We start from the raw sequence: 15,423 nt of genomic DNA, 5'->3' as shown, positions 1-15,423 counted from the left end.
CCTCTTGATGCTCTATATTCATTAATATTATCCCGGTCTATGTAGGTAAACACGCTTGAAATAACAGTGTTTGTATGGAAATCCGATGTCAAATAATTTTAGTAAAACATTGCTTCTGAAAAATTCATGAATTGGAAACTTTTGGCACTAGGAAAAGGATTTTAAGAAAAAAAATTGGAGGGATGTAACTGTGCCAGAGAGCGTCCAGTCGTGTTTTGAACTTTCCATACATTTGTCTGTTTTTTTTTTCCCGCGAACTATTTTTAGTAGCAGTTCACGGCTGGTTCGCTATACAGGCAAATTTATGGAAAGTTTAAAACACAACTGGACGCTTTCTGGCACGGCTACATCCCTCCAATTTTTTTTCGTAAAATCCTTTTCCTAGTGCCAAAAGTTTCCAATTCATGAATTTTTCAGAAGCGATGTTTTACTAAAATTATTTGACATCGGATTTCTATACAAACACTGTTATTTCAGACGTGTTTGCCGACTCGTCAAAATGGCGTCGAAAACCGTGATAAGGCCTATTGAATGAAACTAGTCATAACTGAACCACTTAAAGAAACAGAAAACATAAGAGAAAAACTGGGGGACAAGGAAGTCAAATACGAGCAAGTGAGATTTAAACGGATTACATAAGTAAACACACTGGCACGATATTTTTCATTTTTTTTTCCTCATTCTATTTTTATTAACTGAAAATGTGAATTATTATGCCCACAAACCTTAACTGAGCGCCTTTACTCCTATGCTCTACAACTTTTTTTGGTCCCATCTAGTTGCAGACGGACACAGGCAAAGTTATTTCAGTCCAGATATCGGGGGGCCCAGTTGGTTAAATACCATGACAACCTATAGGTTTTGATACCTCTTAAACCAATGGTTAGCGCTAAACATGCTTCGAGCAACTCAGCCCAAAAGTGCTAAATTAAAAACGCACATTCTTTTTCCGATGAGTGACAAACTTTATTGGGTCATTACTTCGTTTTCAAGTGAGGATGTTTCGTTTTGAAGGCAGAGTACACTACTTTGTTTTCAAGTCAAGATACTTATTTTCCAGTTTGACCGTGGGAGTTCTAGAAACGAGATTAAACACAACCGCTACTTTCACGTACGGGGCAAGCAAGCAACAAAGCACTAAATAAATCGCTTGATTTTATTAATCAACAACTTTTTTCCTAGTATTTTTTATAACTTTCTGTTCACTCTGACAGTCTGCTTATTTAAACAAAAATTTCCTTTAATATTATTGCGATCGGATCTAAAATCCCGGAAATCGAAAGTCCACCATTCCAATTATCCTAAAATCTCATTTTTATGGATGACTGGCTCTAAAAACCAGTCCTTTCTCGGAAAACGCCCCAAATTTGCTGTGAGGATTCAAAGCGGTGCGATCGAGCGGAGCAATCTAATCTAAGTCAATTGTTAGAGCAATCCCAACACAAACGTTTAATACCTAAGAATGGCGAAACCAGTGGAAGGAGCAGTGGTAGAAATTGAAACAAAGGTAAACAGCAGTTTTTCTGAGGGGTAATTTTGTGGTTTTATTGATCGAAAGTTCAAGATGCCGATTCATGCTGATTGTAAGCGTGAAGTTCGATTCCTGAGGAAGTCGAGTTCACCTCATCTTCAGCTACGTTTTCAAGATAAGTTTAAGCCTTAATTCATTTACTGAAAGCGTCGACTTACTTATATTTCATCCATAGAAAACATTAACCGTACTCTTACCGATATATAATATAAAAGAAATTGCCTTGCCTAATCACGTTAATTATTAATGCCGCACGAGGTTGCTTATTACATAATTGTTGACTGAGTCTAAAGTACGATCACTGATTTAATTGCTCTTGCGGTATTTCAGGGTATTTGAGTAGGTAAAATTTAATGTTTTCGACAGAAGTAATCTCTAAAGTTCCTTTATGGATTTTTTTTAAATAATATATTCGATTGCTAAAGAAGGCGGAAAGATTCTCTGCACAGACCCACACATTAATTATACGTGCATACTGTCTCGGACTTTCCCAAAGGACGAGATTGAATAGAGTTAAGTCAAACATGTAAGCTTATACATAATTACATATATGGGGCTGTGCAGAATCTTGCCAAGAATCCTATTTTTAGAAAGGTTTAATAAGTCTGGCTTCTCATGTTTCCTACCAAACATGACAGCAGTCGGTTTCAAAATAAAATGAAAACTGAAGGCCCTTTCCAGACTGCATGAGTTACATTCCATTAAAATGTCTTTGCACACATAAGATCTTGTAATAATGTTGCATTCTGCCATTCTCTGCAGACTGGAATGAAATGAGAAAATGGGGATTATCAACAGAATTTAACAAAACATGAAGTTTTGTAGAGATCTGCTGCAAACTCAAGACAAAAACTTTTAGATGGAAATTACATTCAACTCCCGGAGCAACTACAGAATACAGGGCCACTTTGGTCCACACACATAAGAACAATACATAACACAATAGAACGACACAATAGATGCTATTATCATGTAAATAAGTGGCCCTGTATTCTGTAATTTAGCCCAACTCCTTTTATTGCAAACACCCTTGGAACCACAAGTTAGTTTCTTTAATAGTGAGACTTCATAACAGCAGGAATTTAGTTCAGTCAAACGTATTGCAATTTATTTTTGGCAGGGATAATTATAGCTGCTGTCCGTATTATTGGGGTGTCCTCAACAGTGAGGCGCCCGTAAGGCGAGAGTTGACTCTATGTATGCAGGTGGTTTTCCACTGCCCACAGACAAGTTTATAACTTTGTAAAAATAACAAGTCATTAATTCTTATTTTTCCCAGAGTTTAACTTTGAGCATTCACACATGTACAGTATATCTGAACTCATGTTTCAAGTTAATCTAATATTTATAAATGTCAAGATTATAACTGCAGATTGTCCTATAATATCAATTGGGATAATTTAATTAACCTTCATGAAATAAGGTATGTCTTTTCTGTAGGTCCTTTTATTTCGAATGAGATTAAATTTGGACAAACATTTAACAATAAAAATTAGTAATAAGAGTTTTGCACAACGTTTCGATGTTGCCATGACATCATTTTCAAGTGACAACAATAAACTTCAGTCGAATGTACGTATGCGGGGAGAGGTATATGCATTTACATTTGTCTAAACAAATAGTTTTGTGCAAATGGAATCCGATTGCGTGTTTAGGTTACATGTACAGCTGTACAGTAGGTTTCTTCTTCCTTAAGAACAATATCAAAACATTGTGCAAAACTCTTACCGCTAATTTTTATCCTTTTATTTCATTATTACATATTGTACAAAGGTCCTGTACATCTTTCATAAAGCATCATTTTTTCGTGTGAGTGCCCGTTTATGGTCAGGAATTATCAACTAGTGGTATTATTAATAAATTATTTTATTGGTGTGATTCTTGCAGGAAGACTTTGATGCTTTTCTTGCGGCTGCTGGGTCAACACTGGTTGTCGTAGACTTCTTTGCTGATTGGTGTGGACCTTGCAAGAGGATCAAACCAATTTTTGCGGTACTTTTAGTTGATGAATGATGCTGATCAAAAGATAGAAATTAAGATAATTATATATAATTGAAGCAGTTGTTGCATATCATGATATGTGACAATGCTTCTTAGTAATAGCCATTTTTTTCTGTATTAAATTTGTCGTGTCTTTCACCCACCCAAGACCTCCATGTTTTGCTTGGTCAAACAAAGCAATCTAGTGGTCAATAAGTTTGAGTCAAGGAAGACAAAATTTCTTTTTCTTTTTTCAAAAGCTAAGCACTCCAAAGGCTCAATGTCAATGTCGATGCGCTCCAATGTCTGACTTGCCTTAAATTCAGCACTCTGAACATAGACTGCGTTTTTCCAGAAAAAAAAGTCTGACTAATTTTACTGCACCTTTCAATAACATGCAATCTCTGAACTGCAAAACCAACAATTTGCCTGGGTTTAACAGCTGTCAATCATAATTACAGCAATAACCAACTAACCTAAATATTCTGAAACCAACACCGTTGACCAAAATCTGCCAATCAAAGGTTAACGACATGGCTTATAGGGTGTGATGACTTAAATGATTTTGTTTCCTGAGAGGTCCAACAACAACAACAATTTATTTGACAAACAACAGAATGAATGGTTTGTCCCGCAAATAGTTACAAAGCTAATCGAGGCGGGACAAGACGAATACAGAAACACTTTAGAAAACTAACGAGGAACTTACAAATACAGCCATGCAAAAACTTAATGTAGTAACAGATTTAAAGCATTAATTTACACTAGTTTATAGAATAAAAGTATTAATACTAAATGGAACAATTATTAGTTAGTCCTACATTTTTTATTATCATAGGGATTGGTTGAATCTTAAACTAATGAAGGTTGTATAGTTCACATGTCTTGAAAGGCACAGTACTTATTCCCTAAAAAGACAACTTAAAGACAAAATCTTTGCTCTTGTTTTACTCATATATATACACAAGGAATTCTAGAATGTAGCTCATCATTTGCTGAAATGTGGATTATTTGTACTGTAGAAATTTGCAGCTGAAGAGTTTAAAGGGAAAGCATATTTTGCAAAAATAAACGTGGATGAGAACACGGTATGTTGACTTCTTTTGATAGCAGCTGGCCGCTTTAGTTGAAATGGTAGTGAACCAGACCATAACACATCTTCCATACTCTTCTCTATAGGTTTCTTAAGGTACCGTGTAGCGTGAAAAATTTTGTAGGTTCTAATTTCTGCAGATTTACATCAATCCGCAAAAATTAGGTCACGCAGAAAAAAACACCCGCAAAATAAAACGCCGCAAAAATTAACTAATTATCGAAAAAATTAACTAATTATCGAATTAAAAAGTCCGCTTTTTATAGCTTGTACCACTGGGGTGATATACATTGGATATAAACAAGAACAGTAACATGGTTAATTTTCATTGGAAAAAGCAACCGAAGCTTAGATACATACGGTAGTCTGTATAATTAAACCCTATTAATGAAACAGTGTTTTGTTGCAGTAAGGTATTACAGTGATATGTCTCTAATATGTAAGTAGAGTGAACTTTGACTCAACATACCGTACAATAAAAGTTAAAAATATTAAGGTTTATTCCACGTAAATGTTCTGCTGCTTGAACAGAGAATTGCAAAAATTAGTTCCCGGCAGAAGTTTCAGTCATCTTGAACTGCAAAAATTTGTTCCCGCAAACCGCAAAAAATGGCCAAACCGTGAAATAAAACTCCCGCAAAATTTTCGTGCTACACGGAACTTGTTGGGGGTTAGTTTTTGAATTATCAGTTGAAGACAATTTGTGATTATTTCCCTTACTCTCCTGACCTGTGTGGTTGAGGAAGTAATGATATTGTAACAAGAAATTAGAGTTTGAACAACGGTCTGATTTTACAAAAGACCAGGGCCCATCAGTTGTTTAAAGCCCGGTTAGGCTAATCCTGGGTTAAGGTGAACCTTGATACGAGTTTAATTCCCAAACAATAGACCTCGGTTAACTTTTAATCGTGGATTAGTGTTAATCGGCTTTCGAACCACTTTTCTCTTGCATGTATAATCTTGTCAGTTATTAGCAGGGTACCTGTTAAAGCAGAAAATGACTCTGAAAGATTTCTGCTTTAGAGTAAACTACTTAAGGTGAATTAAAAAAAAACCTTTTGGGGTATCAAATTTAGAACAAACTTGTCAAACATGACTGCACAAAGTACAAGTTTCCAAGTGATGTAACCCCTTCAGTCAACTACATGTATAACAGTGTTATTGATTATTATTGGAATTGCTGATTCATACTGCTGGGTTTCTTTTAATAGGACACAGCAGAGTCACAGGCAATATCAGCTATGCCAACTTTCCTACTTTTCAAGAATGGTAAAAAGGTATGTAAACTATGCTTGTATTATACTGTGTGCGATGATGGATAAAGAGATTCATGCATGTATAGGTATACTTCATTTACGTATTATTATTCTTACTGTTGATTATGATTATTATTATTATAATTATTATTATTTATTATTATTATTATTAGTACTATTGATTATGATTATGATTATTATTATTATTATTATTATTATTATTATTATTATTATTATTATTATAATTGTTACTGCTTTTACAAAAGTCAAGAGATCTTCTCTTACTAGGTCTGTCACAGGTAATAATAATTATCAGTTTTCAGGATTACCAATTTAATATCCCAGATATATAGACCTTATTCATAAAATTAATGGTGCCCGTTTAGTATTCTTTTAGACAACCGTTAATTAGCTCTAGTATCCTCATTTTAGCATAAAATTTCTTTTCGATTTTGCACATGCTTGCAAGGCTAGTTAAGGCTAACCTTCAAGAAAATGGAAGTTAGAATAATCGGCCACCATCTGTTGAAAATGTTTGACCAGAAGATATCCATAACCCTCCTGTTTAGGGTGTTATGGTTTGAATCTCGACCCCTCTCTAGAAATTCCAATTTAGCTACTTTCCTTCAAAAGTTAGAACCATCTTGTACCGCATATTTAATAAACAGCTCCACAGGAAAGTACTGCTCAGTACTAGCTTTCGTTTGAATCTTGGAAACATCTTATACAGCATAATAATTGTATAAACAGCAGTACTTTCCTGTGGTGCTGTTTGTTATGCTGGATAAGATATTTCTAGAATTTAAGTCTATTTATGAAATCCTAAAGTGTGACCATTCAAATGAAAGCTACTGAGCAGTACTTTTCTGTTGTATTGTTTGTTATGCTGTACAAAGTGGTTTGAACTTTTGAGTCTGTGGATGACATCCTAAAGTGTGACCACTCAAATGAAAGCTTCTGAGCAAAACTTTCCTGTGGTGCTGTTTGTTATTCTGTAAATGTGGTTCTTACTTTTTGAGTGAAGCTATAATAATTGGTGCTTGTTTTTCATTTTCTGGACAGTACATACAGGAGTGTGAATACTCCAGGGAGTGCAGAAGTAGTTAGTAATTATTTTATCCAGCTAATAACATTTTTACGTTGTTTCCTCAGGTGGACGAGGTGACTGGTGCGGCTGAGGAAAAACTGAAGGCAATGATTCAGAAGTATATTTAGTGGTTAAACTTTGAAGAGAATAAGTTGAAACATACGTACACAGTTAGGAATTTGAGTACACTGTAGTCCGGTTGGTGTTGGAGAAAGCTACTAGTGTTACATTTTATACAAACACTAAGAAATGCGAGGACAAGCACTGAGAAGGAACTACTAGTTTAACGTTTTGATCCTTAATTCCCTTGCACTAGATAGAGTTTGTATGGACCATTGTGTTTGTGCCTGATCTCAGCTCAGCAATTGTAGAATAGAGCTTAATGCAAATTTGCATAGTTGAAACACAGATATTGATTGCTTTTGAGTTTTGTCCCTTGCCATATTGCTGACTACTGTCAAACTTGTAGGATTCATAACTGAATCAATGCGTACAAATCAATCCTAGCAATTCTGCAGCTGAAGTTTGTTGCCAAGATTGTTACTGTTATGAATATAGAATATTGTCAATTATGCTTATTCTTTCATCAAAAAGCCACATCTTTAGTGTTTGTTATAATTATTTATGTCATCCAGGAATTATTCTTATAAATAACTAGTGTATGAAGTGCTGACCACATCTCTTGAAATAAAATGTTCTCAACTAAGTGAGGTTTTACTCTGGCTGTCTGGCTGCAATGTATGATATTTATTCACCAGCATTGCTAGAACTTGACCTGGGTTCTGTCCAGTAGTAGTGTCCCTCGCAGATACTCATTTGGCAAAAGAGCATGTGTGAGGGAGACTAGTCCAATAGCTAATTTGAACGGACTTAGTCCATCGTAGGATACCCAGGATGAAGTGACCAGGAGTATTACTACTCCCCCTGGATGGGGTGCTATTCCATCACAGGATACCCAGGATGAAGTGACTATGAGTATTACTACTCCCCCTAAATGGGATGCTAGTCCATCACAGGACACCCAGCATGAAAGTGACCAGGAGTATTACTACTGCCCACTAGTCCATCACAGGACACCCAGCATGACAGTGACGAGGAGTATTGCTACTGCCCCTGGATGGGATACTAGTCCATCACAGGACACCCAGGATGAAGTGACGAGGAGTATTGCTACTGCCCCTGGATGGGATACTAGTCCATCACAGGACACCCAGGATGAAGTGACGAGGAGTATTGCTACTGCCCCTGGATGGGATACTAGTCCATCACAGGACACCCAGGATGAAGTGACGAGGATTATTGCTACTGCCCCTGAATGGGATGCTTGTCCATCACAGGATACCCAGCATGAAGTGACCAGGAGTATTACTACTCCCCCTGGATGGGATGCTAGTCCATCACAGGATGCCCAGCATGAAGTGACCAGGAGTATTACTACTCCCCCTGGATGGGATGCTAGTCTATCACAGGATACCCAGCATGAAGTGACTAGGAGTATTACTACTCCCCCTGGATGGGATGCTAGTCCATCACAGGATACCCAGCATGAAGTGACCAGGAGTATTACTACTCCCCCTGGATGGGATGCTAGTCTATCACAGGATACCCAGCATGAAGTGACTAGGAGTATTACTACTCCCCCTGGATGGGATGCTAGTCCATCACAGGATGCCCAGCATGAAGTGACATGGAGTATTACTATACTCTCCCCGAATGGGATGCTAGTCTATCACAGGATACCCAGCATGAAGTGACTTGGAGTATTACTATACTCTCCCCGAATGGGATGCTAGTCTATCACAGGATACCCAGCATGAAGTGACCAGGAGTATTACTACTCCCCCTGGATGGGATGCTAGTCTATCACAGGATACCCAGCATGAAGTGACATGGAGTATTACTATACTTTCCCCGAATGGGATGCTAGTCTATCACAGGATACCCAGCATGAAGTGACTTGGAGTATTACTATACTCTCCCCGAATGGGATGCTAGTCTATCACAGGATACCCAGCATGAAGTGACCAGGAGTATTACTACTCCCCCTGGATGGGATGCTAGTCTATCACAGGATACCCAGCATGAAGTGACCAGGAGTATTGCTACTCCCCCTGGATGGGATGCTAGTCCATCACAGGATACCCAGCATGAAGTGATTAAGAGTATTACTATACTTTCCCCGAATGGGATGCTAGTCTATCACAGGATACCCAGCATGAAGTGACTAGGAGTATTACTCCTCCCCCTGGATGGGATGCTAGTCCATCATAGGATTCCCAGCATGAAGTGACCAGGAGTATTACTATACTCTCCCTGAATGGGATGCTAGTCTATCACAGGATACCCAGCATGAAGTGACTAGGAGTATTACTACTCCCCCTGGATGGGATGCTAGTCCATCACAGGATACCCAGCATGAAGTGACCAGGAGTATTACTACTCCCCCTGGATGGGATGCTAGTCCATCACAGGATACTTAGTGTAAAGCAAATGGGTAAATTGTTACTGCCGCCTGGGAGACTAGTCCATAACAGGGTTACTGCTCAAGTTCCCTCTCTGTTTCCCCACCCCCCCCCCCCCCCCCCTTCCTGCTGCCACCAACAGAATTTTGTTAGGTTTCTGGTAACCACTTGTTACAATTGCTAGCTTGCACCCATGGATTTATACAGCTGGGCAGAGACAAATGGTGTTAAGAAATATTTCTTGTCGTGAAGGAATTAGTACAAGGCAGCTTATGATAAAAGAATAATAATTATTATTACATGTATTAGCTGACCAACATCGCTTTCCTATTCAAGCACACAGCAGGCAAGTGTTACACAAGCTTTTAATGTTCACATTGTATTGTTTCAAAGCTAGCAGATCAGACTCCAGAGTGGTACCGCATCCACTCTGGGTAAGATTTCGTTGGTTCCTTTGATGCATCATGATCCGAGTGATCTTGGATCAAAAAACCGGATTCGGATTTTCCCAAAGAAACGCACCCTGAGTGACATGTACACACTTGCCCAAACACAGTCCTGCTCAAATCATGATTGCTGATCATCATATATAGCTAATCAAATTCAATAATTATGTTCAACTGTTTTCCGTAATATTATAAATTTATTGTATTTGTGTGAACAACAATTTAAATTAGCCTGGGTTCTTGTTCATTTGCTTCCTCCAAAGTATTATTTGTGCGCAACTTTGTTTGGATAATCATTTCCGGAAGTCATCGAATCTTCGAACCCGGAAGTAAAGTTATGTAGTCCAGAATTCCGCATTCTTCTCATTTCCTCGAACTCAGTCTTCAAGCGTGAAAGATTGTCAGTCGCTCACATCGCTGGAATAACAGGTTTTAAATAAATGGTAAAAGAGGTCAAAATTAAGGTAAGTCTCTTGCTTGTTGTTATAAGAGTCAGTATAATATTCTTTTAACGCTGGAGTTACGAATGGAATCTAGCTGACGGTGTTGGAAAATTGTTATTGCACGAATTGAAACTGCAATTCTTTATAGACGCATGTTATATATATAAATAATACGAGTTCTCCTTTAATCGCGGAAGAAATCAGCGCCGATTATCATAAAAATCTGCTGATTGCACCCTTCATATGCATGCTGTCGCATATAAAGACAGCGAGGGAGCAGAGGTATTTAATTTTCGTTATCAGGAGAGCTTTCAGTAATGCATGCACGCTCAATATATCGAAAGATTTCCGCACAGTCCCATGCGTTAATTAATCAGACAATTGCACCACTGACCTGTTATGCTAATCCTTTTCCACAAAAAACGAACATGAAAAGAGTTAGAGGTAGAAAATGTGTCCATTAATGTATGGAGCTGTGTGCGCAGAAATCTTGCAAGATCTAAACGACGCCATTTTGGAATGTCCACCTCATGATCAGGTCCAGCAGCTTCGTAACTTCAAGAGCATAAGGTCTATGATATTGAAACCTGGGAGGTTAAATCGTTAAATCAAGAGTAACAAAACATTGGCAATATTTATTGAAAAGGAAACTGGACCAATTGATGTTGTTTAAGAGGCCATTTTGCAATCCCATACAGTCACCTTCAGTTAGCTGTTGTCCCCCCTCCCCGGACCCCTACATCCTGGGACAAGACTGTGTAGTATAATTCCCTCACCCACATGCACAAGACACTGCAGGGGGCGGGTAACAGTATGAATTGAACCATGCATAAAGGCTTGGTATCAATGTTTATTCCCCAGATTGCATCATATAGGTAACCAGGGAAAGGAGGTGGGAAATTCAAACCGTCCTGCACTGATGAATTGAAATTATTGGGGCTTTGTTTATTGAAAACCTTACCTGTGATGTGAGTTCCAGGATGAAACAATTAGATGAAAGATTAAACAAATAATTTCGATATGGGGAGCAGGGATGGCGCAGAGGAGAGAGCACTCAAAAACCCAAATTTCGTAATTTCAATTTAATCTGGAATCTGAGGGCCTCTGCAGAAGATTAGAAGAAGGCATGCTGCAGAGACATGTACAGAATTTAAGGGTTAAAATTCAGTTTGTTTGGGTATGCAATGGCCATTCAAGCTTACACACAAAGATCCGTGCCCAAGGTTTTACGTAACTTAAAAATTTTATTTTATATGTCTATGATCCTCTTATAGCTCTTAAGACTAAATCGCTTTTGTCTCCACAGGAAAGTTCAATGAGAAACTTTGTTCAAAATGGATGGCAAACAAGCAAGTGTGTCCCAATTCGGCAAAATGTATGTTAGGCCCGACTGGCCATATGAGGATTGGAAGTGTATTGAGAGGAAATTTGAAGCAGAGGATAGTCAGTCCTTTAAAAAAAAAATTGATGTGCCAATGCCAAGGGACATCTCCACCAAAGGTGAGGTCAGAGCCAACATTGGTACTTGTAGTGGTACCAGTGATCCTACATCTCACGACACTGCAGCTAGTGCTGAGGCTGAAAAAACAGGTCGTAAGGAAAACGGAATTTTTGGATAAAAGTGACCAAGCCACCCAAGATACCCTGTTCGAAGATGCAGAGGGCTTTGAGCCTGACCACTGGGCAGAGGATCTCTCAGTTGCGCTGGATGACAACTTGCCGCTATGTCATCTGCTTCAGTTCATGAAACCAGAATTAAATTGCAATGGAGATGAAAGTAAAGTGATCCTAGAAGAGATGAACGAAATGATGAGAAAGACAGCTGAAAAGCTGGAATCTTGCTACCTTGTTTTCGAAAAGTGTTTTATCATTCCAGTTGGTAGTATGACCGAGAATACGAAAATTGGAAAAGCTGATGAATTTGATTATGCTGTTGTTCTGCCATACTTTGAAAGCTTTGACAAACTTTTCCCTATAATTCTCAAGAAAGACGAATCATCTTTGTATGATGATCCAGCTTATAGAGCCCTCAGCAAAGATATCGCTGGTGACGGTGATACAGTGCACGTACAAGAAAACTTTCAGGCAGTGATGAAGGAAATTTGGTCTCTCTACATGGTTGATTTCATTCCAGAGGGCTGGAAGCTATCTGCGGAATTGAGCTATTGTGGTGGTGATCGAGGCATAGCCAGGACATTCCATCTTGTTCGCACCTCAGATGGTTTTACTGTTGATATCGACATCTGTTTTTGGGTACCCATTCATAAATCAACCCTAGAAGAGAGAGGAGATTACTTTGAGCAAAAGGACTATCTCTTGGCAAATTGTCTTGACAATGAAATGAAGTTATTTGCCTTGCTGCCTGAAGACCATAACATAGATTATTCTCTGAACATCGTTCGCTTTGCTATGTCTCTAAAGGAACGCGAGGAGTTGAACAAGTATGGACCAATAAATGGTCGCCTTCAGTGCTATAAATTTGCCAAATGCTTTGCGAAATTCTTTATTCCTCATATCCAGAAAAAGGAGAACTGCTCTCGGTGCCTTGATTGCCTTGTCTCGTCGTTTGCGCTGAAAAACATAGTGCTCTACATGGCAAGTAACTATCCCGATGACAAGATGTGGACCGATGATCAACTGGGAAATAGAGTTTGTGAAGTCTTTGCCATCCTCAATTTTTGCATGAAGGTCAACTGCAGTCTAGTATCAGCGTTTTTAACACCCTATACCATACAACTTCGCATACTGTCGCACAAATATGATTCTGCAAAAGGCATGCTTGTTCAGGGTAATGGCTGGCTTAGTGATGAGGGAGAGCCTCTGGAGCCTAGAGACCATTGCTTTCTTCCAGAAGTGAAGAGGTTTGATCCGCTGTTCAGGGAAGATCCAATTTCCAAGAAGGTGTTGCAGAACTACTTTTGCTTTCTCCAAGAATCTGACTGGAGCGTGCCCGAAGTGTTTGATCGTTTAACTGAGATGTTGACGGGTTTGAGCGAAAACGACGAAGACGAAAGGAGACAATACGCAGAGAATCCTGGTTGCCTGTGTTTTCAGCCATTTTCTGTTTAAGCGACTCCCCTATAGTTAATGACTGGTTAATTCTTGCTTTAATTCGCGTGGGGCGTTTATCAAATATATGATGCACGTGGGAAGTTTGGATAGCACTAGAGGAAACGTAAGGCCAAGATCAACCTTTAGCTTCTTGAGTGCTCTTCAAACTTCCCAATTTCATCATACCTCAATATACGCACAGCTAAATGCATGAACCATTATTGTTTTTTGGCAATGTACCGCGAACAACTTGACGAAAGCCGAGAAAAAAGTTGAAAAAAAATCGATGAAGGAATCAATAAAATGTTTGCTCCGTATAGATATGGATAAAATAATGCATGTGAAACTACAGTCCAATTAACCCAAGTAATAAAAGGACACATTGTTAACATTAACAATGGATTTCTTTTTGTATGTCTGGTACAATATACATGTAGGTAGTACATAATTAGTGCATACGTAGTAATTAGTACTTCATTAGTACATAGCAATTGTCACAAGCAACTATTGGCACCACATTATAATACAGCACATATTGGTCTTTGATAGGTGTCTTGGTCACGTCCGCATAGATTTATTGAAATACAAAAGGCGACTTAAGAACACCTTAAGAACTTTTTCAGGTGCAAATTGCCAAAAAACCAACAATGCTCAACCTCATCCCCCAAATTAGACATTCTTATAGAACAAAACAAAAAGTGCACAATAGAGTTGTTTTGGTCCAGCTCTTGTTGACTTGATATATAAAAGCTTTTTGCCGTAATTATCCCTTGGTGTGAATTATTGAAGATCCTGAAGTTTACATGAAGTCCAGAATTCCAGTATTCCTAATTTTTACATTTTGTAGAACTCAGTCTTCTCTCGGTTGAGCGCGCCTTTCTGTTCGCGCGTGAAATTGATCAAATCTCTGAATTTGCATCAGTGTAATTTAGTTAATCCTTGGGACAACGGTTTATAATGGTCAAGGAAATCAAAACAAAGGTAAGTTGTATGTACTTTGCTCTAAGATTTGGGTTCAGAAAAGTATTTTAGGCATTTAACCCAGAAAGATACGAATGGCAACAAGATCAATGAACCCGACTCGATCGAAATTATATGAATTTGTAAGCTTATTACACGGGTGTATATAGGCATCAGAATCTAAAGTTCTCTTTTCGAAATCCTGGAAGAAATGACTACTTGTAATTTAAAAATTTGGCGATAACAATTTTGCATTAAAAAGCTTCAAAGGCGTTGATTTTTTTTCCTGTGTCAAATGGATTTCCGATCATTTTCCGACAATTTCCGAACATTACCTTAAGGTTTTCCGAACGTTACCGAAGATTGCATACTATAGGAAAAGTTTTAACTTAAAATCTCAGCCGGAAATACATCTGCGTTCGCAGGCTAACTGACTCCAAAAATTATTAATTTTCCAGCTTTTGTTTTTTTTCATTATTGTGTAGTTCCAGAAAAAATCCATACCCAACACATGGAAGGTCATTGGAAACTCCTAGGGGAGGGGGGGTCTAAAAGGACAAAATTTTAGAAGCAAAACATGAGGCTAAACTGGAATTTCCTCGGGGGAGGGGGAGTGCAAAACAAAAACATTCCATTCGGGAGTATGGATTTTTTCTGGAAATGCACATTGTCCTAACCGCTCACAATCTCTTTTCTAAATACAGGAGGAATTTGATTCTTTTCTCAAAGAGGCAGGCTCCAAACTAGTTGTCATAGACTTCTATGCTGACTGGTGTGGGCCTTGCAAGAGGATTGCACCAGATTTTAAGGTAATTTTTGCCTACTGATAGTGGTTATTGTTATCAATAATATCTTAATCTACCCAAAGTTTCGAAAATGAAAACTAGAGCGCTCTTTGTGAAATGACTCCAAATTTCTGACTTTATGGCCCAGAGATCAAGGGTTTAGAATGATGTAATTTAGGAGAGAAGAAAAGAGAGAGAGGAGAGTGTAACGAAAGGACTATGCAACCTTTTGTTTGTACATCGGCACTGTACTGCCAGGAAAGCATGACTTGAGCAGACCTGTTTTCATATTTCTGGGTAGATCAAGTAGATTTAACTGTGAACTGTTT

At 38.3% G+C, this 15,423-nt stretch overlaps 4 protein-coding genes across 8 annotated transcripts in view; all 4 read left to right on the top strand.

The window, feature by feature from the left end:
* The window catches only part of LOC146462529 (uncharacterized), a 91,291-nt gene that overhangs the window by 5,060 nt on the left and 70,808 nt on the right, over nucleotides 1–15,423 (top strand). The window lies entirely within an intron of this gene.
* On the top strand, nucleotides 1,351–7,653 carry LOC146462541 (uncharacterized). The gene is made up of 5 exons (XM_085085484.1): nucleotides 1,351–1,507; nucleotides 3,419–3,523; nucleotides 4,534–4,599; nucleotides 5,816–5,881; nucleotides 7,013–7,653. Exons 1-5 carry the CDS (start codon nucleotides 1,463–1,465, stop codon nucleotides 7,073–7,075), a joined length of 345 nt encoding a protein of 114 aa, XP_084941610.1. The 5' UTR covers nucleotides 1,351–1,462; the 3' UTR covers nucleotides 7,076–7,653.
* Nucleotides 9,654–13,747, top strand: LOC146462540 (uncharacterized). Its single transcript, XM_085085297.1, has 3 exons — nucleotides 9,654–10,319; nucleotides 11,605–11,837; nucleotides 11,869–13,747. Exons 2-3 carry the CDS (start codon nucleotides 11,633–11,635, stop codon nucleotides 13,365–13,367), a joined length of 1,704 nt encoding a protein of 567 aa, XP_084941423.1. The 5' UTR covers nucleotides 9,654–10,319; nucleotides 11,605–11,632; the 3' UTR covers nucleotides 13,368–13,747.
* Nucleotides 13,895–15,423, top strand: part of LOC146462534 (thioredoxin-like) — a 38,890-nt gene continuing 37,361 nt past the window's right edge. For all 5 annotated transcript variants that reach the window (XM_085085295.1, XM_085085293.1, XM_085085294.1 and 2 more), the window contains exons 1-2: nucleotides 13,895–14,330; nucleotides 15,014–15,118. In XM_085085295.1, coding sequence (XP_084941421.1) covers nucleotides 14,307–14,330; nucleotides 15,014–15,118 — 129 coding nt within the window. In that variant the 5' untranslated portion in view covers nucleotides 13,895–14,306. The remainder of the gene's footprint in view (nucleotides 14,331–15,013; nucleotides 15,119–15,423) is intronic.

Source organism: Pavona decussata, unplaced genomic scaffold (genome assembly GCF_977016875.1).
Source record: "Pavona decussata unplaced genomic scaffold, jaPavDecu1.1 SCAFFOLD_186, whole genome shotgun sequence".
Taxonomy (NCBI): Eukaryota; Metazoa; Cnidaria; class Anthozoa; order Scleractinia; family Agariciidae; genus Pavona; species Pavona decussata.
The sequence above is the reverse complement of the archived record's forward strand: the minus strand, read 5'-3'. Positions and strand labels throughout refer to the sequence as shown.